This window comes from Stegostoma tigrinum, chromosome 2 (assembly GCF_030684315.1).
Source record: "Stegostoma tigrinum isolate sSteTig4 chromosome 2, sSteTig4.hap1, whole genome shotgun sequence".
NCBI classification, from domain to species: Eukaryota; Metazoa; Chordata; class Chondrichthyes; order Orectolobiformes; family Stegostomatidae; genus Stegostoma; species Stegostoma tigrinum.
In genome coordinates this window covers 79,394,887-79,419,410 of record NC_081355.1, presented here as the reverse complement: position 1 = coordinate 79,419,410, position 24,524 = coordinate 79,394,887, and the positions used below count along the sequence as shown (strand labels likewise).

Below are 24,524 nucleotides of genomic sequence, written 5' to 3'. Positions count from 1 at the left end.
CTGTACATGAATAGGAGGTTGCATTTATAAGTTTAATTATAGTCTAAAATGCATTTCTTTAAATATTAAAAGCTTTGGAAGCAAGTTCATTTTATCAGTCCATTCTGTGAAGAAAGGTGAGCAAACTCAACAAGATGATGTTTGTGAAAAATATTGCACTTGCATCCCAACCCTGCTATGTCGTGGTTCAATGATTAGAATTATTGGTATGGTTTCAATGTCTTAAAATTCTGACTGAAATTTTGTGGTGTCGTTTCTACTGCCTTTAGGTAGAGCCAAAGCATAGGCAAAATAAAGATATGCCACTATTACTTTAATTAAATATGTTATATTTATACAGCATTTTAGATATTTCATATTATATGCAAATATGGTAATGTTATGAGTTATATAATCAAAATGCCATCACATATTTTATATTTAACTGAATAGACAGAAAATGACCAATCCCATCTATCCCGTGGCTGTTCCCAAAATATGAAAGTCACACCACTCCTTACCATGTCATGCCGGCTCTGTGAATCCAAGCACAGTTATCTTCATTCCAGGGCCACCTCCACTGTGGCTGATTTTTAGATGACTGCTGGTGCTGGGGAGTGCTGTGCTCTCTCATTGGCTACCATCTGTTTAATGTAGTACATTCTGCCTAAAAGGGCCCAAAGTCACAAATACAGTCTTTAATTGCTTAAACAATAGAAAATTGAAACATGGCCTTCGTGGAGGTGGCCTTGCCCTAACTTTTTAGCCTATGTATGGGATCACTAAACTCATACAGCTACGGCCTTTGTTTTAAATCCGCCCTAAAAGAAAATACCTTTGGTGCAGTACTATGCCACTGCTAGACTGTCAATGTGAATTTTATAATGTCAGGGGAGTTGGACCTAAATCTACAACCCTGTAAGCCAGGGGCTAAAATGCCAGCACTAGAAGACTGTAGTACAAATATCACAGATGAAAGGACCTAATCTATTTTGTCTTCTCTCAGTGGGAAATTCCTGCCCAGTTTTAGTTCTACTTCTGTGTTTTTCTTCAGTACAATTTAGGATAAGCAGTGTAGAATCTGAAAAATGTACTTCTTTGCTGCCAGAAATTTGCAGTTCAGGTGAACACTAATGCAGTGAGAATGATATTATCGTGATGGACTATTTTGATTGGCCTTTAAGGGAAGGTATTCGTTTGGTGAGCACTGCCTGGCCAGAGGTTCAGAGCAGTTGATGTATCATGGCAGTCAATAGTTGATGGTGTTGAGTGGTCCTTGGGGGTCACTGATTGAGGATAAAAGCAATGATGTGGAAGCATTGGTAAAGGTGCAGAGGAGATTTACCAGGATGTTGCCTGGTCTGGAGCACAGGCCCTATGAAGAAAGGCTGAGGGACTTGGGTCTGTTCTCATTCGAGAGAAGGAGGCTAAGAGGGGATTTAATAGAGACATACAAGATGATCAGAGGATTAGATAGGGTGGACAGTGAGAGTCTTTTTCCAAGGATGATGACTTCAGCTTGTATAAGGGTGCATAGCTACAAAGTGAGGGGTGATAGATTTAAGACAGATGTCAGAGGCAGGTTCTTTACTCAGAGATTGGTAAAGGCGTGGAATGCCCTGCCTGCCAATGTAGTGAATTCAGCCACATAAGGGGCATTTAAACAGTCCTTGGATAAGCATATGGATAATGATGGGATAGTGTAGAGGGAGGAGCTTAGATTAGTTCACAGGTCGATGCAACATCGAGGGCCAAAGGGCCTGTTCTGCGCTGTATTGTTCTATATTCAATAGAAGATAAGTGAAGCCCAGCAATGTTTGTTACGTTGCTACCAGCTTGGAGTTACCTTGACTGAAGAGATTGTTTCTGTGGAGAAATGAGATGGAATTGACGGGAGGGCGAGTTTGGGATGGTGCTGGCATGCAAGGAATTGATAAGATGATGGGCTTGGTTAATTATGGCAAAAATGGGACACTAATATTTGATACAACCAATTCAAAACCTTTTTTTTGTTAAATCTAAAACTTAATAGATTTGAATTGAGAAGTTTCAAGAAAGCTGTCAGGTGAATTAAGATAATACATCAGTGTTGATTCTTACAGACAAGATAATGAAATAGTAATCTAGAATTTCTACACAGTTTAAACAACAATGAACATGCCACCACCAAGCTTAGGCTGGAGGGAAGAGCAATTATACTGTTGCTACACCACTTCAGCCTTGAACAAGGACTTTGTTATGGGGCACAATTTGTAGTTAGCTGTTTTCTTCGGTTAGTGCTCATGTTATTCCAGGCATATTTCGAGGAAATAGAGTGCTTATTCCTTAAATAATACTGACCTTTATCAAATGGAAAGCTGACTTTTCAACTTGGAAGGAAATAATTCGCAAATAAGTTTTCATAATTTATGACTATAAATGAGTCACAAGACTAAAGTTTTGTCAAAATGTGTATTTCTAATCAAAGACCTGCTTTCAGATGTGGGCAGCTTTATGTATTTTTTTCCAGAGCAAGAAGTTTTAATTCTATGAAATGCTTCAAAGAAATATCTGGAAATCTCATATTTAAAACTGTTCCAATAAATATACTAATGTGACCATAAATGCTTTGAGAGTTTACAGGAATCAACAGGAATATTTATCTACTGAGTCTAATTTAATTTAATTAGCTGGTATTTAGAGATTTTAAGCAGCATTTTGAGTGTCCGATTCCATAAATCCCTCACACTTCTCCTGTGAATTAGTGGCCTTGCATAGAAACATTAAACCTAGAAGAAATGGATGGTTCAGGAAGTATAAAATTCTCTGGACCTTCCTAGGAATCCTACAAATAAAGACAACTCTTAATCCTAAACTCAGGTAATCTCCTCTTCTCAGTTACATTTCTGATGTGGCTCATTTAAATGCTTGGCATCATTAGATAGTTCAATGTTTCAGCAGAGATCTGTAGCTTGGGTTGTGCGAGCAAGTCAGCAACCTCACCCACAACCCGAGCTACAGATCTTTGCCAGAACTTTGAACACCTATGGGTGTAATATGCTAAAAGTTGCCTGACAATGGGAAACCTTCACTGATTGACTAAGCTGTACCTGCAAACAACTTCACTTTTTCCATGAATGCCTCAGGAACAAAGTACTGCCCCACAGCGTAAAAGTACAAACTTGCACTCAACAACCCACAGGCATATAAAATAGCTGAACAGAACAGACGCAGAATGCTACAAGCAATGATTAATGATGCCCATGACCGGCTCCACAGGTACGAATGGGAAATTTCCGAGTATCTAAACGCTACGGACCAACAGTGGACTACAATCGTAGAACAGGCCATCACCATCAATCAATACAAAACCAAAACTAAGACGAGACACAAGCTACAGGAGAAACTCACCAAACTGATTCCACCACAAAAACAAGGACAATAACAAACCAGACACATGGACATGAAACCTATCGAACAGACAACTCTCAGAAACTCAGAAAGCTGCCCTATTACGAGGACTGAACTATAACCACAACGATGTGAACCAAACAGATTTCATGGCCACTCTGGAGAATACATTAAAAGACAAACTCACGGACGAAACACAACAAGCCGTACGACAAACTATAATTCCCACACTACACAGAAGGAACAAAGGGGGCAACGTGAATACAGCAAGAGAAAAAAGCACTAGATAAACTCAAGAAAGGCAAGAACGTCATTGTCCTACCAGTGGACAAAGGGTGCATGACCGTCATTATGAACAAACCAGACTGCATTAAGAATGCAGAGGCATTGCTTGCAGATACAACCACTTACCAACAGGTGGCAATAGACCCAACATGGCAGTGAGGTAATAGGATCATCCAGACACTGAAGCGACGAATGAATGCAAGGGCAGATAACCAAGATGGACTACAGAAGAATGAAACCAGAAGGCACGAACACCTCCTGCTTCTGTGGACTTTCTAAAGTAGACAAACCAGACATCCCCCTCAGACCTATTGTTTCCTTACCAGGTGCACCCTCATACAAACTGGCCAAGGACCTACAACAGAGATTGAAACATCGAGTCGACGGATCACCCCATTCCATCCACTCAACCCAAGATTTCCTTGATGCCCTCAAGAACATAAAAATCAGCGACGAAGAGACTATGGTATCCTTTGATGTCACAGCTTTATTCACATCAGTCAACATCCCACTAGCCAAAGAAACCCTGGCCATGTTACTAGAGGAAGCAGCAATGTAGTCCAGCAACACAATCAGCAATGATAACAGACTTAAACTACCAGACCTCTGTCTCACCACACACCTTGTCTTTAATAGTCAAGTATACAAACTGATCAATGGTATACCACTTGGTGTCACCCATCTCAGGACTCATTGCAGAAGCAGTCATGCAAAGACTAGAACACACCACCCTCCCCCTCATTCAAAATAAACTGTGGATCTGTTATGTAGATGACACATTTGTTGACATTAAATGCAACAAATTAGAAGAGGCCCACCACCTCATCAACAGCATATTTGCAGGGATTAAATTCACAAGGGAAAAGAAAACAATCAGTTTCCGTTTCTGGATGTTAAAGTTGAGCATATGACCAACAGGGAGTTCCAAACCTCAGTAGACAGAAGGTCATAACAAGCCAGCTCAGTGAGCAAGTTAACAACCTGATAATTCTACTTTTTTACTAAATTTTGATTATTTAAATAATCTTTAAAATATGTTAGTCAACAGTTGTTTGGATCTCAGCTATTTCTAGCGCTTTCCAGAATAGCATGGTGAAGAATATACAACCTCACATTCTGATGTTTTTAGTTTGCATGTATACTTTCTCTTAATTTACTTCCTAAGTAAAAACCATTGCACTAACTAATGCAGATTTATTGCACGTCTTACAGCTCTTTGTATTGTGGTGATTTAATTTTGATTCACAGCACCTCATCTTTAGCATTGCTGTTTAATAATGTTTGAAATGTAAAATATTATAATTGATTATTTTAATAATTATATGTTGGATAAAAGTTATCTAGATTTTCTTATGGGCATTGTTCTCTTAGGTATTATATGTTTCTTTATATATTAAAATTTTACAAAATTATTCAAGATTAAACTCTGTACAGAAAACCATTTATTTTTCACTTTTGGCCAATTTTATTGCAAGTTCACATTTGACAATAGCATGTCACATGATATCACATAAATATTTGTCTCAATTCATTGAGATCCATTTGTCACTTTGAGCTAAGTCTAGTTTTGCCTTGGGTGCAAAGAACTAAAGCTGCGCAAACAAATTTATTTTAATTGAATTTCAGTACATAGAATTACAATGGTCTTTTTCTGCATTGTATAATCTTTCAGCCCAACCAATTCCTGCCAGGTTTGTGCTCCAATTCAGCTTTTCCCCATAATTTGTCATCTAACTCTAACATTGTAACCCTCTATTCCTTTCTCCCTCTCAACCTTGTCCACCTTCTCCTTAAATTCACCTTTGCATCTACTTCAGCACTCCCTGTGGTTACACTTACTATTTTCTCACAAGACTTTCGGTAAAGAAATTTCTTCTGAATTCCCTCTTGGATTTTTGCTGATTATATCAATTGATAATCTCTAGTTTCACTATTGCCCATAAGAAGAAAGATTCATTCTGTATCCATTCTTATCAAAACCTTTGCTTGACATCATTCCCTTTCATACCTCTGGTAAGTCACCTTTCAGCACTTTCTTTGGAAGGAAAAGAGAACACTCCGCCTACCAATCTTTTTTTTTGATACGTATGCCGATGTATTCCTGCTATCATCGTTCTAAATTTTTTGCATGCTAACTGCAACTCTGCTGGTTTTTTTTAATAATATGACAATCAGAACTTGACACAGCACTCTTACGTGCAGTGTGAAGTTCCTCAATAATAAAGACCTATTGCCTTTTGCTGATTAATATGAGCTAAGATCTATTGTTTATTTGGTGCTATTAGTCAGAAGTAGTCAGTAAGCATCTTGAAGAGTATTGAAAAAAATTGGTAAGTGTCTTCAGCAGTAATAAAAGTCATTTCATTAATTCTACAGTGGTTAGAGGAGACTTCACTTTCTTATACTGCATGTGCAGCACCAAGTCAGATTAAGTAAACTGATCTATGCTTAATCACTGTAAGCACAAGTGGTGGCTGATGTAATCTTGGAGTTCAGTAAAAGTTCAGGTAGTTTCCTACACTGACATTTTTTATTATTAACCTACTTTTCTAATCAATCTGTTCAGATGTTATGACACAACTCTGGAGCAGGTGGGCCTTGAACCTGGGTGTCTCAGTCCAGGCGTAGGGGCCCTCCTGCATCACAATCAGGTCCCATTTTCGAACACTGGTTTAAATCAAATAACCTTTAGCTGGTTGGAAGGATCACAGTTTTCTCATTTAACTTATGAAAGTGAGTGGGTAATATCATTTACTTTATACTGCATAGTACTATAATCCACATTGTTCCCAGAGTTGTGTTTTTTTCCACAGAATCACATCCAGGTATTGTTTTCTTACACTACCTAGTCTTGACTAGCTATTTTAAGCACAATTTGATGACTTTGGTAAATCAGACTGTCAGATGTGTTATGATACCTCCAGCACAGATGGCACTTCAATCCAGACCTGGCCCAGATTGGGACAGGCTGACTGCAGCATGGCACACTTTGGTTAAGATGATGCTACATATTGACTGGAGAGCGCGTTTAATTTAAGTCATTCAAACCTAGTTCCTAGTCTCACTCTGTTGGATTTACTGGTGGAAGAAAACTAAAAGACAAATAAAGATAATTACTTGGTTTATATTTGCAAAACGTTCGCAGAGATTTGGGATCTTGATTCAAGTGAAGAGACCTGCATTTTATTTTTCACAGATACCCTCTGCGCAATTTAGCTAAAATGGTGGTGTCCCTTCCATTCCCAACTGCTCTCCCAATAGAGAAGACATTGTTTGAAAGTAGTTCGGCCATAAAGTGATACTAAATTTTAAAAGAATCTTTAATTAGTTAGTGAATTTCTCATTAACATTGGCTGCCACATGGAAAACGTTGAGGTAATTAAATTGTTAAAGGTGAAGATTACTTGAGAAAAGATGAAAATTTAATGACGTTTTCAATGTCACTTTTGAAGTGCTTTAAATAAGTGTAAAGCATTCTGTAGCCTTTAATGATGTTTAGAAAAAAAGAGTGAGATTGTTTTTTCTCAAAGTGTAGTAGCAGGTTGATCCTTTGATCTGAATCATTATTCCACCACTGGATCTCTTGACTTTAATTCTGGATTCTCTTCTGTTATCACCATCTCTTTTCTGTTCCCATTTACTATTACGGTTTTATGTAATTTCTATTTAACTAGGCCTCGGTAACTTGAGTCATCCTGAGTCTGTTCATATGTGCTGCTGTGGGCCCATCAATCTATTTTACTTCCAGCCATTGTAATTTCTCTACTCTTTACCATTCCTGGTCTCTTATATTTTCAGCCCCCTTTTGCTTCTCCAGTATTCCACTCTCTCAATTCCATACCCTTCAGCCTACCTGCCATCTTGACTCCATTCCAGACTTGATTTCCTGCTCTATAAACGTACAGCCTCTTCTATGCCATCTTTCCATCCTCTGGTGATTCCCCACGTTCACAGAGGTGATAATACTACAAGCTAGAAGCAAGCAGGCAAGATGGGGAATAGATGACTGTCAAACCATCCAAGAGAAACAGGGGCATAAGGCAAGAGTCTCCAGAGCTCCACTCACCAGCTCGTTTTTCAACTTGGATATCTGTGAAGGCAATATACTGTGCGTGGCCCACTGCACCAAAAGGGAGGAAGAGGAGAGAAAGGGCCGTATTGACAGGCTATTGACTAGTTTGGAGAAAACGTCGTGTTTCGGTGGCTGTCATTCTGGCTCCAGGATGGCTTTATGTCTCCCGGGTGCCCTGTCCAATTGTATCATTGAAGCAGACATGGAAATTCAGAGCAGGAGAGGCCATTTGCCCTTAGTCTGCTCTGTCATTGAACATAACCACAGCTAATCCCCTATCTCAATACTGTGTTCCTGCTTTTTCTCAATATCTCTTGATGTCTTTGATTTTTTTTAAAAGATGTTAATCTCTTTCTTGAATCTACTCTGTGACTCAGCTTCACAGCCCTCTGCAGTAGTGAATTCCACAGGTTGACCACCAACCAAGTGCAAAATGTTTCCTAATCTCAGTCCTAAATGATCTACCCAGAACTACAGACTGTAACTCTTAGGTAACTGTTAGGTCTTTATACGATTCAATTATAATGCTGTTGGAACTTTATCCAATTTGTTTATAACACTAAGGAGATTCCTTGTGAAGGTGGGTGAATAGCTAGAGGTTGTGGTAAGCATTGGAACTAATGGTGTATGTAGGTAGGGAATGTGATCTTGTTGTTTTTCAGACTGGAGGCCTGTGACCAGCGATGTTCTGCAGGGATTGGAGTTAGGTCCACTGCTGTTTGTCATGTATGGGAATAATTTGGAAGAGAATTTAGGACGCATGGTTAGTAAGTTTGCATTGGCACTAATATTAGTGATGTAGTGGTCAGGGAAGGATGTTATCTAAGTTTCTAAAAAAAAAAGATCTCGATTGCCTCAGCCAATGGGCTGAGAAAATGAAGTTAATTTGGATAAATGTGAGGCATTGCCTTTTGATAAAATAAACAAGGGCAGGACTCATACAGTTAATTATAGAACCCTGGATAGTGAGGTTGAATAGAGACACCGAGGGGTTCAGGTACATAGTTGTTGGAAAGTGTCATCACAGATAGACCTAGTTGTTAAGAAGGTGCTGAGAATGTTTGCCTTCATTGCTTAGACCATTAAATAAAGAAGTTTGGTCTTCATGTTGAGATTGCACAGGATGTTGATGAGATCACTTTTGGATTTCTGTGTACAGTTTTGATCGCCCTACTCTAGAAAAGATGTTATTAAACTAAAGTTGGTTGAGACAAGATTTACAAGGATATTGCCGAGACTGGAGGATTTGAGTTACAAGGATAGGCTGGAGAGGCTGGGACTTTTTCCACTGGAGTTTAGGAGTTTGAGGGGTGACCTTACAGAGGTTTAAAATTAAAGAGGAGCATAGGTAAGGTGAATAGCAATGGTCCTTTCCCTACAATAAGAGTATTCAAAACTAAAGGCATATTTTTAAGGTGACAGGAGAAATATTTAAAAGGAATGGTGGAGGCAACATTGTCACATGGAAGGTGTTCATATGTGGATGGAACTGCCAGAGGAAGTGGTCAATGCAGGTACAGTTAGAATGTTTAAAAGCTGTTTTGTTAAGTACATGAACTAAAATGGTTTAGAGGGACATAGGCCAGAAGCAGGTAAGTAGCACTAATTTAGATTGGGAAACTTGGTCAGCATGGATGGGTTAGACTGAAGGGTATGTTTCCATTCTGTATGATTCTATCTGTGACTCTATAACCAGATATGAGGCTAACTTGAAAGTCAGTAACATTTCCTCTAAAGTAGAGGTATCTGAATTACTCCCAGTGCCACTTGAGAGTGAGTGCAGGAACAGGATGCTGAGACAGGTATATGCGTAGCTGGAAAAACTCTGCAGGTGTGAGTGTTTTAGGTTCCTGGTACTGGCTCTAGAAGTGATGCAACCCGTCCAGCTTGTACAGACGACACTTACCGAGCCAGGAGTGAGATCTTTGCAGGGGGTTTACTAGTGCTATTGGAAGGAGTTTAGACTAATTCAGCAAAAGTATGGGAACTAGGAGAGAATATTAAGCAATAGTCTGCTGCAAGAAGCAGGCAGCAATAAAATAAAGAGCAGTAAGTGGATAGGTGGAGTCAAAGTAAGGGAGAAAATAATGATCTCTAAATCAGGTGTACACTCTGTGTATGTAAATGAATATATTTATGAGATTGGAAAGTTACAGGCAGTAATTACTGTTTTGAATTTGGGTAGAGCATTTGTGGATGAGAGGCAGGATGCTAGAATTTGATGTTTGTAAAATGATGGGGAAAAGCTTCAAAAGATGATGTGACTTTCTCGGCTTGAAGAGAAAACAAGATGTCTACAAGAAGCAGCAGGTGCACAGAGGGTTCCTGAAATTTAAAGATTTGTGCCAGGTATGTGTGGTTGGTAACCTAGGCAGTAGTTGGCTCAGGCAACAAGTTTGAATTGCAGCCAATTAATTTAAACCAGGCACTTGGAGCCTGAAAACCAATTGAAATGTGATGAATTTAGCAATTTAGGGCCAATCCTACTGTAAGAAATTGATAGGTCATTAAAGGTATAAAAGAAAAGGGCATTTGAAAATCGGTGTGACTGCAACTGCCATCTACTAGAATTCACAACCTATCAGCTCTAAACAGAAAATCACTAGCTTTCATAGAATTCTCTAAACTCTCAAAACAGGCGTCATCTAACCAAAGGTATTGCAGCACTGTTGGCTAATATTCTTGACACAAGAAGTCGACAGAGGCATTCCTGACATAAGAATTCGATAGATTAGGGTGTTCCTCACTGAGGATCAGCAGAGAGGGTGCAGAGCATTCCAGAAGTAGTATCCTGGTTTTAATTTTGAGAGATTAAGTTTTAAATTTTTGTTTTGTTTTAGTTTATATAAGTGGGACTTCTATTTATTGGAAATGCATATGGTTAGAATTTTATTTTATTCAGGAATAGTTAGTAATTTAGGGGAAATTGGTTGGTTTGTTAACCACTCATAACAGATGGGGGTTTGAGAGGCAGGTTATACTACTTCTCACACTTTTAACAGATTGTGAAGCAAGATGATCCTCTAAGGGTGTTTTGGTCTTAGTTATCAGAGGACGATCGACCTCTCCTTCTTAACATTTTGGGAGATTGTTCTCTCACAGCCCACTCAATCAGCAGATGGTTCTCATGAAAGGTCACCCAACCCGGAATGTTAATTTTGATCCCTCTTTCCAGATGCTGCCAGACCTGCTGTGCTTTTCCAGCAACTTCTGTTTTGTTTTAAATTAGCAAATAGTAATCATTTCATCATAACAGTGAAAAATGATATTGGCCAGGCCTTAGTAAGAATAATCAGTTGGCGCAGAAAGGAAAGAACAGGTCTGGGATGAATGAACTGGAATCAAATGTTGGCAGAAAAGATGATAGTTGAACAATGGGAGATATGAACAAAGAGGAGATGACATGGTCACTGCCGTGATATGATCACTCAAAGGGGAGAGATGGGACAAACATATCCTGAGCTTCCTTAATGACAAAAGAGTTAGGAATTTTTCTCGTAGGGGTCTACAGCACTGAAAAAGGACCTTAGACCCATTGTAGTCATAGAGCTTGACTGCATGGAAACAGACTCTTTGGTCCAACTTGTTCAGGCCGACCAAATATCCTAAATTAACCCATTTACCAGCATTTGGTCCAAATTGCCGTCCGGATACCTTTTAAATGTTGGAATTATACCAGCTGCCTCCTCTTCCTCTAGCGGTTCATTCTGTATACACACCACTCTCCACGTAAAAAAAGTTGCCCCTTGGATCCCTTTTAAACCTTCTCACCTTAAACCTATGCCGTCTAATTTGGTCTCTGTTACCCTAGGGAATAGACCTTGGCTATTCATACAATCCCTATAGTGTAGAAACAGGCCATTCAGCCCACTGCAACTGGCTGAAGAGCATCCCACTCAGACCCATGCCCCTACGTTTCCCAAGGCTAACGCGCCTACTGATCGCTGCACACCATGGACAATTTAGCATAGCTAAAATACCTAGCCTGCATATCTTCGGAGTGTGAGAGGAAGCCAGAGCACCTAGAGAAAACCCACACAGACACGGAGAATGTGCAGACTCCATGCAGACAGTTGCCCGAGGGTGGAATTGAACCCGGGTCTTTGATGCTGTGAGGCAGCAGTGCTAACCACTGAATCTCCGTGCCTCCTTATTCATCCTATGAATGCCTCTCATGATTTTATAAACTTCTTTAAGGTCACCCCCCAATCTCCAATGCTCTAGGAAAAATTGCACCAGCCTATTCAGCCTACCCTATAGATCAAACTCTCCAACCCTGGCAACATCCTTGTAAATCTTTTCTGAACCCTGTCAAGTTTCACAACATCCTTGCTATAGCAGCGAGAGCAGAATGAAACTCAGTATTCAAAAACTGGCCTAACCAATGTCCTGTACAGCTGCAACATGACCTCCCAGCTCCTTTGCTCAATGTACTGACCAATAAAAGCAAGCATGCCAAACACCTCCTTTGCTATCCTATCCACCTGTGACTCCACTTTCAAGGAACTATGAACTTGCACTCTAAGGTATGTTTGTTCAGCAGTAGTCCTCAGGACCTTACCATTAAGTGCATAAGTCCTGCCCTGATTGGCCCTTCCAAAATGCAACACCTCACATTTATCTAAATAAACTGGAGTCTGTACCAGTCCAAAATAAGCACTGAACTGTTCTTGATAACCAAGTGTGAAGCTGGGTGAACACAGCAGGCCAAGCAGCATCTGAGATGCTGCTTGGCCTGCTGTGTTCATTCAGCTTCACACTTGGTTATCTTGGATTCTCCAGCATCTGCAGTTCCCATTATCACTGAACTGTTCTTGTTCCATTTTCCAGCACTTGGCCCACTGTCTTGTATGCCTTGTGCACATCTAAGTACTTATTAAATGTTATAACATCAAGGTTTTCTGCCTCTACCAACCTTAAAAGTAGTGAGCTCCAGATTCTGAACATCCTCTGTGTAAGCAAGCTTCTCCTCTCATCCCTTCTAAACTTCTATACCATAAATCCGCAGCCCCTGGTCATTGATCCCTCCACCAAAAGTAATGGTTCCTTCTTGTCTAACATATTTATGCTACCCATCATTTTATATACCTCAGTCATATCCCTGCTTCATCTGCTCAGCTTCAAAGAAAGCACCCAGTTTGCCCAGTCTCTGTTCATAACAAAAACTCTCCAGCCTAGGCAACATTCTGGCTAATCTCCTGTACTCTCTCCAGTTCAGTCATTTGCACACTAAAGTGTAGCTGTAGCATAACTAAGAAAAAAAAGTGCTTTTGATAGGTATCAGCCAGTAAATGCAATTGAGAACCAAGCTGAATACAGAATATTCAGAAGGAAGTGTAAAGCAAATACAAGCAAAGTGAGATTCTGAAGGAAAGAGTGACAGCTAAAATAAAGGGAAATCCAGAAGGCTTCATTCAGCACATTGTTAGTAAAAAGAATGGAGTAGGATTGATTAAGGGCCAAGAGGTGATTTAACACGGGGCAAGTGACTTGGCTGAGGTGTTAAATGAATATTTGGCATCTGTCTTTACTTACTCAGCAGATGCTGCCCAGGGCATGGTGATGGGACAAACCTCAGTCACTAGAAGGCCTTAAAGTTGGTAAGGAGGTCGTATTGGTCGAGCTGTTGGCATGTCAAGTGATGAGGTCTGCTTATACTATGGCTTTAAGAGGTGTATTTTGTCCTTTCTTTGAAGCAAGGTTTTGAGCCATAGGCATTGAATTGTTTGGTCCAAGCCAATAAAGTAAACAGCTTGAGGCCTTGGAGTTTTTGTTTAGAGTTGGAACAATAGAAGCAATGTGAATAAATAGAATCAGGCTCCCACAGAACCAAGATTTTAGTTTAGCTTTAAGCAGTTCTTGGGGTTTTAATGCTGGATGTGGAGAATGCTGCCTCTGTTTCTTTCGCTCGCACTCTGTCTCTCCCTCTTCTCTCGCACTCTCGCTGTCTTTCTCTGTTCTCGTCCTGCTCCCGGTATTAGATGTGATGCAATCTGTTTTACTGACTGCCTTTGCCAAGCATGTATTTGTGGAATGTTACTGTATTGGAAAAGTTGCTGTTCAAGTAGTTAAATAATCTATTATTCTGTTAAGTTTTCCAAACGAGTTAAAGTTACACCAATTCTTTCTTCTTTTTGTATTTTAACTGAGATAAGAATAAAATGTGTTTTGCGTAAAGCCAAGTAGCATGACCAGTCGAATTACATCTGAAATACAGCACCTTACACTTGCCGTTAAATAAGATAAAATTTTGAGTTTAGGCTGTCTCCTTGATATACTTGCAAGGGTTTGATCTAGTCCATAACAAGGGCATTTGGACCAGATAAGCTGCATCCAAGGATATTGAAGGAAGTGAGTGAGAAAAATTGCAGAGACATTAGGATTAATCTTTTGATCTTCTATGAAGTTGTGCATGGTGCCAGAGGATTAATAAATTGCAACTATTGTGCCCTCATTCAAAAAGAGTATATGTTGTCGTCCCACTGCACCACTAGCACTACAATTGATACAAATTTAGAGCTACACTGATGAGCACCACTCGAGTAGCTGGGAGACACTCAACGGCAGCTAGGAAAATGTTCCCATTTTTGACTAGGGTTTCGCCCAATCCTGGCTGGAAATGGGTAAGTTCCCTTACTTTGCTTTCTTTCAGATACTGACTTCATTTTGTAGCACATTGCCGTACATTTGAGCAGGAGGTTTCAATCAGTAGGGTTTGGAAGGGTTTGTCAATAATACTACCATGTGCTACTATGTTTTGGTTCTGCCAAGGCCATTCATTTAATGGCTGCAGTAACCTTTGTCTAAGCAAGCCAAATAAATACTGTGGCTACAAGACCAAGTCAGAGGCTAGGGATTCTGAGGTACATAACTCCCCATAGTTCACCATTTACAAGGCACAAGTCAAGAACGTGATGGAATATTTTCCACTTATGAGTGCCGATCTAAGTAATTTCTAGAAGCTTTAACACCATCCAGTATCATGTAATCCCCAAATTCACCCCATCCTCCCCCTTAAAAGCTCACTCTCCCAACAGCACAGTGGCAGCAGTATAGTCCAAGTGTGAGACACTACAGCAACTCAACAAAGCTCCTTTGACAGCATCTCCCATGCCCATAATCAAGACCACCTAAAAGGACCAAGGCAGCAGATGCATGGGAGCACACCGCAATCAAGTTCCCTCTCAAGCTGCACACCATCCGAACTTGGAACTATATCACCACTTCTTCACTGCCAATAATTAAAAAGCTGTAATTTTCTTCCTCCCTGTACCATGTAGGTCCCTAGCACGCAGGGATTGCAGAGGTTCAAGAAGTGCACACACCACCAGCTCAAGATCAATTAGAGATAGGAAATAAATGCTGACTTAGCCAGCAATAAGATATACAGACTAAGAACTAATATAAAAAATATTTTAATAGAAGTGTACAAGTTTGTGCATTCAGATAGTAAGATCAGAGATAACAGCGTGGAGGTGGAGGAACACAGCAGGCCAGGCAGCATCAGAGGAGCAAGAAAGCTGACCTTTCGGGTCGGGACCCTTCTTCAGAAAGTTAGTACACGTGGGTTTCAGCAGGGATGTGTGGTATTTGTCAGTCTGTCAGTGACCATCTTGTGGTTCAGTAACGTGTAGAGGTATTGCACTCAGCCTCTCATTGGCTAAGGAAGAAGATAAACAAGATTAAAATGGATAGGTTGAAGTAGACTATAATAAATAGGAGCAGAAGTAGGCCATATGGCCCGTTGAGTTTGCCCTGCCATTCAGTGAGATTGTGGCTGATCTTTTCATCCTCAACTCCACTCTTAAGGCTTTTTTCTCCATGGTCCTTGACTCCATCACTGATCTGTCTCAGCCTTGAGTATATTTAATGACCTAGCTTCAACAACCTTCTGTGGTAAATAATTTCAGATTCACTATCCTCTGAAAGAATAGGTTGTTCCTCATCTGTGTCCTAACTGGACATCACTTACTCTGTGATTAAGTCCTTATTCTAGACTGTTCTGCAAGAGAAAACAACCTTTCAGCAATTGCCCTGTTCAGCCACTTAAGAATCTTACATGTTTCAATACATTTTCATTCTTTTAAACTCCAGTGAATACAGACCTAGACTATTAAACCACTCCATATTAGACAACCTCTCCATACGTGGGATCAACCTTATGAACTTTCCCTGGACTATCTGTAATGCCAGTATTTTTCCCTTTGATAAAGGAACCAAAACAGCAGGATCTGGGAAACATGGAGGGCCAGAGGGACTTTGGTTTACATGTCCCCCAGACCCTTAAGGTCTCAGGACAGATGGACATAGTAGTTAGGGCGGCATTTGTTTTAGCTGAAGCATAGAGTTTTAAGTGCAGGGAGATTATGCTGGAACTGTATGAAAGATTGGTTAGACCACAATTACAGTAACCTTGAGTGAGCACTGTATGTCATCTGCCAAAATCCCCAGTTCTGACCTTATGATGTTGGAAATGTTATATATTTAGTAGCTGAAGATGATTGGACCTAGGATATTATCCTGTAGAACACTAGGGTCTCTTGTGGCACAGTGGCAGTGTCTCTAGTTCTGGAACAAGAGTCCCAGGTTAAAGTTCCGTAAGCTTTAGACGTGCTTAATAATATCTCTGATCAGGTCATATCTACCCTGCAGAACTTCTTCATCAAATGTCCTGGGTCTGAGATGATTAACCTGTAATAATCTTGTGCTGTTGTTGTGCTATGTATTATATCAACAGAGACGGCTGTTCGCTTCTGATTTCTGTTGACTCAAATTTAGCTGAGGGTTCTTCATGCCATACTCTCTTAAAATTAAGAGTCAACATTTCAACAAGCAGTATTTAATTTTAGTGAGTGTAATGAGGCTTCCAGCAGCAGCTGAAGAAATTCTTGTTGGAAAAGGAAGAATCTCTTTAGTGGATAGAGGTCTGATAGGAAGGGAGTCCAGACAGACAAAGGACTTCCTTAGCCTCAAAGAGCCCAATTGATCATTCCATGTACATAATGTTTTACAGTGTTTATCCCATTATTTTCCTTCATGCTTGATAGAATAAAGAATCCCTGCTTCATAATCTTTGGATCTTCCATGTGTTCAGATCTCATGTTACATTTCTTGCATAGTTAGCAGTTTTCGACAGCATAAACATCAAGTCATGGTGGCTCATTTTGAAAGGCACCTGACTGAGATGGAGAGGATCGTGGAAGAATTGAAAATGGTATTGCCCTTGAGGGAACTGAAGCTTCTTCAGGATATTTGGAGGATCAGGTATAAGCAGAGGAAATCAATGCTTTAGGTCAAGGCTAAAGCTAACCACATAAATACCCTTGATGTTACAGAGGAAGGAAGCAGTAATTCAGGTTAGATATTGTTCCTGCTTTGATTACAAAGTTGGACATATTTAGAAGAAGTCCAGAAACACATCATGATAAAGCAGTTAAAGGCTAGATTGAAGATGCTTTTGGCATCCAAGGACCTTTAATATCAGTGAACAGATAGTCTTTGTAATGGAACAGCTATGTGACAAGTCCATCAGCAAATACTAGGCAGAGGTGCAGATGTTCGCATAAATTCAGAGTATCGTTTGAGGTACTAACCAGAGGTGCGAAGAAATCAGTGACATGACACAGTTACACTAGAGGTTTGTTCCAGACGAGTAGGCTGAAAGAGAGGATTTAGTTTCTGTGTTGTTGGGCCTGTTGATGTTGCTTAATTGTGTCATACTCCTGGCTCCCTTCTTCTGACCAACTTGAGACAGGATTAATATTAACAAATCTCAATAACCTTTAAGTGCATGCAAAGCTAAATTATAGGACGCCTGAGAATAAGAAAGAGGCCACCATCAGGGAGGTGGGGACTGTTAACACCGGTATCAATGTAGACATCGGGCTGGAGGACCCAGCAGAGTAGATTAACAACATAGGTACTCAGCAGGAGTAGGCAACTCCACTCTTCCTTGCTGCTCCGTCATTCATTCATGACTGATCTCCTCTGCACCTCAACTCCATTTTCTTGCTAGCCTCCATAACCTTAGTTAAAAATCTCTTTATCTCCTCGAATTTTGTTAATGCCTTAGCATCCATCGCAATCTGGGGTACTGAATTCCAGAGATTCATGTCCCTTTGAGAGAACTAATTATTCCCTATCTCTGTTTGAAATCTGCCACCCATTGCCCTAAAGCTGTCACCTGTCATTGTAAATCCTACAAGAGAAAACATCATCTCTCTGTGTACTTTGTCAATCCCCTTTGGGATCTTGTATGCTCAGTTAGATTTCCATTCACTGTTCTAAATTCCAGAGGGTGTAGACCTAAATTGCTCAATCTCTGTTAGGACAAATCCCTCACATCTGCAAATCAATCTCCTCTGAACTGTCTCCAATGCAACTACATCCCTTCTCAAGTAAGGTGGTGCGCCTGTATACAGTACTCCAGATGCAGTCTCGTTAGTGCCTTGTACAGTTTCAGCAACACTTCCCTACCTTAAGTTTATTCCTTTAACAACAAATGCCAAAATTCTATTTGCTTTCTTTATTGTCTGCTGTACCTGCATACTTGTTTTCTGTGGACAAAGTCAAAAGCCACATGACACCAGGTTATAGCCCAGCAGGTTTATTTGAAATCGTAAGCTTTCAATGCACTGCTCCTTCAGTTGAAGTGAGTTCAAATAAACATGTGGGATTATAATCTGGTGTCATGTGATTTCTAACTTTATCCACCTAAGTCCAACACTGGCACCTCCACATCATAGTTTTTTGTGATTCATGCTTGAGACACCCAATCACCCAGATCCCTCCGCTCCAAAGCACTCTGAAGTTTCTCTCCATTTATATGATAAGTTGACTTTATATTCTTCTGACAAAAATGGATAACCTCTCACTCAGTCTACCAAATTTTGGCCTCTTCACCTAACCTATTCATATCCACTTTGTAAATTTCTTGTTTCTTTATTGCAACTTACTACCCCAACTACTTTAGCATTATCTGCAAATTTAGCTATAGTGCCTTCTATCCCCTGCATCCAAGTCATTACTGTTGATGTAACTTGTTGTGGCCTGAGCTTCAAACCCTATGGTAGCCCAATAGTTATATTTTGCCAAGCAGAAAAAGACCAATTTATCCCCAATATCTGTTCTTTATTAGTTAACTAATCCTCTATCCAAGCTAACAAATGACTCCTAACCAGAGGCGACCTTAGCTTGTGTGTTAGCCTTTTGTGTGTGGCATCTTGTCAAATGTCTTCTGGAAGTTGAGATAAACTTTGTCGACAGGATCCCCATTATCCACGTTGTTTGTTACATCTTCAAAGAATTCTGGCAAATTAGTCAAGCATGATTTATCCTTTATAAAACCATGCTGACTCTGATAGATTGCATTTGATTTTTCCAATGTCCTGTTATTACTTCCTTAATAATGGATTCTAACCATTTCCCTGTTTATTGTCCCTTTCCTGCTTATTGTCTCTTTTTCCTTTTTGAATGAAAATGTTATATTGGCTTTTTTTCCCAATACACAGGAACCTTGCTTGTATCCAGGGAATTTTGGAATATTATAACCAGTGCATCCTCTGCCTCTACTGCCATTTCTTTTAAGACTCCAAGATATAGGCCATCAAGCCGTGGAGAATTATCTGCCTTCAATCCCAAAAGTTTGCTCAGTACTTTTTTCCCTAGTGATGACTGTTATAAGTTTCACTCTTTGTGTAAGCTCAGCATCACCTGTTACCATTTCTCCATTACTAGTGCCCTCCACCCTGAAAACTGAGGCAAAATAATGATTTAGTGTTTTCGCTACTTCTGTGTTGTCCATTATTAATTCTGCAGTACATAATGTACCAACAATCACTTTAGCTCTCTTCCCTTTCCTATACTTAAAGAAATTTTGCTTTTTTTAATATTTTGGGCTAATTTTCTTCCATAATTACTTTTCTCTTTTATTAATTTTTTTTTAGTAACCCTCTATTGATCTTTAAAAGTTTCCTAATCTTCCATCCTGCCCCTCACCTTTTGCAATATGGTATGCCTTAGTTCTAATCTGTTATCTTTAGCTTCCTTGCTTTAACCATGAATGTTTTCTCCCCTTCCTACAGTGTTTCTCTTGCTGTGGAATATATTTTAGTTGGGAGGAATTGAATATCTCCTTAAACATTTGTCATTGTCTTTCAACTCCCCTATGTTTTAATCTTCCTCCCGAGTCTACCAGAGCCAAATCTGTCCTTGTGCCTGTACAATTACCATTGTTTAACTCCAGAATATTAGTGTGGGACACTAATTTCTCGCCTTCAAACTGAATTTGGAATTCTAGCATGTTATAGTCACACTTCCCTAGGGCATCCTTTTCTATGCAAACATTGATTAATCCTGCCTCATTACACAATACCAAATCCCTAATAGCCTGCTCCCCTGTTTTTGCATTATTAGTTCATGTCAGCATTGTGACAGAGCACTCAACATAAACAGGAGAAATATTGTATGTGTTCGTTTATTGTGGATGGGAGACTTATAATCATGATGAAAATAGACAACCTCAGACTTCTGGTGGACTACAATGATTTTGGAAAGGAAAAACACTAGTTTAAGAATCCTGACCAGGCTGAGTCAAACTCATGAAACCATCGATAACCAGATCCAATCTGTGAACTGAAGTTAACGTATCATCGAAGTGACTGAAACCAGTCATCAAGATCTGTGTCTCCTATTTGGTTGTTACACATATTGGGATAAGAGTCACCTGCAAATTAACCTGCTTAGAGAAAAACTAGTGAAGTTTGATACAAAGGAACTCCATTTAAGGCAACAGCTTTGTCAGAACAGAGAAAGAAGGTTCAGTGATAGTAGGAACTGCAGATGCTGGAGAATCTGAGATAACAAGATGTAGAGCTGGATGAACACAGCAGGCCAAACAGCATCAGAGGAGCAGGAAGGCTGATGTTTCGGGCTTGGACCCTTCGTCAAAAGTGGGGGAGGGGAGCGGGGTTATGAAATAAATCAGGAGAGAGGGAAGGCGGATAGAAGATGGATCAAGAGGAGACAGACAGATCAAAGAAGCAGGGATGGAGCCCGTGAAGGGGAGTTAAGGAGGGGATAGGTCAGTCCAGGGAGGACGGACAGGTCAAGGGGGCGGGATGAGGTTAGTAGGTAGGAGATGCGGGTGGGGTTTGTGGTGGGAGGAGGGGATAGATGGGAGGAAGGACAGGTTAGGGAGGCAGGGACAAGCTGGGCTGGTTTTGGGATGCGTTAGGGGGAGGGGAGATTTTGAAGCTTGTGAAGTCCACATTGATACCATTGGGCTGCAGGGTTCCCAAGCGGAATATGAGTTGCTGTTCCTGCAACCTTCGGGTGGCATCGTTGTGGCACTGCAGGAGGTCCCAGGATGGACGTGTTGTCCGAGGAATGGGAGGGGGCATTGAAATGGTTTGTGATTGGGAGGTGCATTGTTTAGTGCGAACCGAGCATAGGTGTTCTGCAAAGCAGCCCCCAAGCCTCCGCCTAGTTTCCCCGATGTAGTGGTTGATATGTTTGTAGCATGTGAACTGTGAGGCTTGCTCTTTGCCTCTGTTTATATCACCTTCTCAAGAAATAGTGCCCAGGGATTAAGCAAATTCTAAGAAAAAGTCCTTTCCTTCAGAGTTCCAGTATCTACAAGTTTCATTAAACATCAGTGGTCTTGAGTTAAAATCCAACACCTCAAGCACTTTAAGGACTTTTAAATTATCTAACACATAATGAAGAATATACACTAACCCCTTTTAATCCTTACATCTATGTGTTGATTAATTCTGAGAAAAATGATAAAATTCAATAAGTAGTAAATTTCTTCTTGTTTTCACTGAACAGCCTTTGTTATTGACACCTTAATTCGGGCCAGTAGAAGTTTTTAATCAAAGTAAGATAAAACTGCATATTAAATAGAATTGCAAATCTTGCAGACAATTGAGGGGGTTTAAAAGAGGAGCACATTCATCCCTCCTCATTTGTTTGTAACATAAAGTTTTAAATTAGTTGTAGCTTATTGAATTATCTCTGCTGTTTATCAAGGAAAAAAAGTTCACTTCTTGTTTTAGAACAAGTACAACTCTGCCTTTCTTTCATAGTCATCACAATCCCCAAAAGTGAACATTGGATTCATAGACTTTTAGCATTACATGGAATGTTGAAGCACACAGCGATCTTAGTGCAAAAAGTAATTGTTGGCCAATTAATTCCAGACATTGGAAAACTGAAAAGAAGTATAGAAAAGAGGAAAGGATTATCTAGTAATTGTGGCCAAAGCATGGTGTCTGCATTATGAGAAGAATTATTTTCTAGGAATCAGATTGTCATTTTAAAGATTATCTGACCTAATTATCTGCCTTTTTCATTTGTTTAGACATGAACAACTTTTTTTATACTTTAGGACATACTTTTTGACTTATTTTAACAATTTGACCTATAAAAGCAAAGGTGGCTAATATTTTGTGGTACATGGTTTGGAGGTTAATTAAATGATCTTCCACTACAGTGTTTTACTGCAAGCAGCAACGCTTTACACTGTTACTAGATTTCTTGTTTTCTCAACTCAGTGATGAAGTCAACTTTTTTGTAATTTTCAAAATATTTTATTCAACAGTAGATCTAACCTAATTCTGATTTTGGCATGTATTATATTCAGATTTTTATGTTTTGCTCCATAAAAGTTGGGGGTGGACAACAAAATGCCTGGAGAATGAGATTCTGCCTACTTTGCACGTTGTCAGTTCAGTTTTTGCCAGGTGAAATCTGTAAACTGTTAATGCTTAAATTACACTTCTGGAGAAAATGGGATTCTGGGTATTATAAAATCTGTGCCATTTTAATAAAAGGGTTGTTTTTGGGGCATGGCCTAATGTGTGCAAGTTTTACCACATCCTCCTGCTAATTGAGGGGACATAATGGTTGAGATGCGGTATGTTCTTTATGCAAGCTTTATGCTGACTGGGTCTATCCCCAGATTCCCTTTTAATGTTTCTGTTCCCATGCTTCCCTCTGTTTCACCTCTTCCATCTCTTTCCCCTCCCTGCCTCAAAAATGAAGCAGAAATCTGCAAAACAGAAATGTTTTACAGTTGTCTTGGAAACAAATGACCTTTTAAAGAAGTATCAGAGATAATGGGAACTGCAGATGCTGGAGTGGAACACCTCCGCTCAGTTCGCAACAAACAACTGCACCTCCCAGTCGCAAACCATTTCCACTCCCCCTCCCATTCTCTTGATGACATGTCCATCATGGGCCTCCTGCACTGCCACAATGATGCCACCCGAAGGTTGCAGGAACAGCAACTCATATTCCGCCTGGGAACCCTGCAGCCATATGGTATCAATGTGGACTTCACCAGTTTCAAAATCTCCCCTTCCCCCACAGCATCCCTAAACCAGCCCAGTTCATCCCCTCCCCCCACTGCACCACACAACCAGCCCAGCTCTTCCCCCCCACCCACTGCATCCCAAAACCAGTCCAACCTGTCTCTGCCTCCCTAACCGGTTCTTCCTCTCACCCATCCCTTCCTCCCACCCCAAGCCGCACCCCCAGCTACCTACTAACCTCATCCCACCTCCTTGACCTGTCCGTCTTCCCTGGACTGACCTATCCCCTCCCTACCTCCCCACCTACACCCTCTCCACCTATCTTCTTTACTCTCCATCTTCGGTCCGCCTCCCCCTCTCTCCCTATTTATTCCAGTTCCCTCCCCCCATCCCCCTCTCTGATGAAGGGTCTAGGCCCGAAACGTCAGCTTTTGTGCTCCTGAGATGCTGCTTGGCCTGCTGTGTTCATCCAGCCTCACATTTTATTACCTTTTAAAGAAATTTGTTTTTGACTTGCTGCTTTTTGAACAGAGTACTGAGTTTGAAATAAGTGAACAGGCCCTCCAGAGTAGAGTTTTGTTAGTCAGAGCCAGAGCATATAAATTTGGAATACAACAGCAAATAAAGCCAAAATTTTCAAGAATGACAACTCATAATTCCCTCCATAAGGGGATTGTGGGTCAACCTACAGCATTTGGAGACTGTAGTGGATCAAGAAGGCAGTTCACCAACACCTCTTGACCACAGTTAGGGATGGGCAATAAATACTGGCTGACCAGTGACGCACACGTCCCACAAATGGAAAAAGAAAGCTCTTATTTGTCAGTTACTTTAACATCAGGAGATTTTAATGCTAAAGTGGTTTGCTTGAAATCTCTAAAGTTCTGAAATCCTAATTTGTAACAATGGGACTTCAGTGTATTTGGCCTAACCAGGTTCAAATGTTTAGTGTGTATGAATAAGTTAGAATTTATTCAGCAAGATTTATTAAATACTTAGTGCACAAACAATGAATGTTGCCAGCACATGTGGTGTCTGTCTTCTAATAAAAACAAAACACTGTGGACGCTAGAAGTCCACGCTAGAAGAACACAAACTACTGGAGAAGCTCAACATATTTGCCAGCATCTGTGGAGAGTGAATATTTCAAGGCCAAATGAATATTTCTTCCTCAGAAAAATTATGTCTGCGTCTCCTGTTTCTGAAGTGATGTTATATTGAACTTTGTCTCATAAAAATTATTTGCAGAAGCTACACAGTTAAACCATGACGCAAAAGACATTGAATTTCAAACCCGTATCCCTAACCCTGAGAACTTATTATTCCTACCTAGGAAATGGTTTCATTAACTTTTTCCATTGGCTTAAGGTCAGGACCATCAGCTGTTGCCTTCGTGTCTGTAACTCAAATCATGTAGGCTAAACAATAACACATTCCCTAGCCCCCATGAACTAGCATTTAATTGTATGAATAAGAGATACATC

At 40.2% G+C, this 24,524-nt stretch overlaps 1 protein-coding gene across 3 annotated transcripts in view; it reads left to right on the top strand.

Annotated features, from left to right (window-relative positions):
- phf14 (PHD finger protein 14) overlaps positions 1 to 24,524 on the top strand; it is a 247,953-nt gene that overhangs the window by 184,348 nt on the left and 39,081 nt on the right. The window contains exon 18 of one of the 3 annotated variants that reach the window (XM_048552134.2): positions 3,238 to 4,855. The exons of the other annotated variants lie outside the window; for them this stretch is intronic. Within the exon in view, the coding sequence (XP_048408091.1) occupies positions 3,238 to 3,339 (102 nt within the window). The 3' untranslated portion in view covers positions 3,340 to 4,855. Of the gene's footprint in view, positions 1 to 3,237; positions 4,856 to 24,524 lie in introns of those variants that run through there. 3 annotated transcript variants of the gene reach the window in all.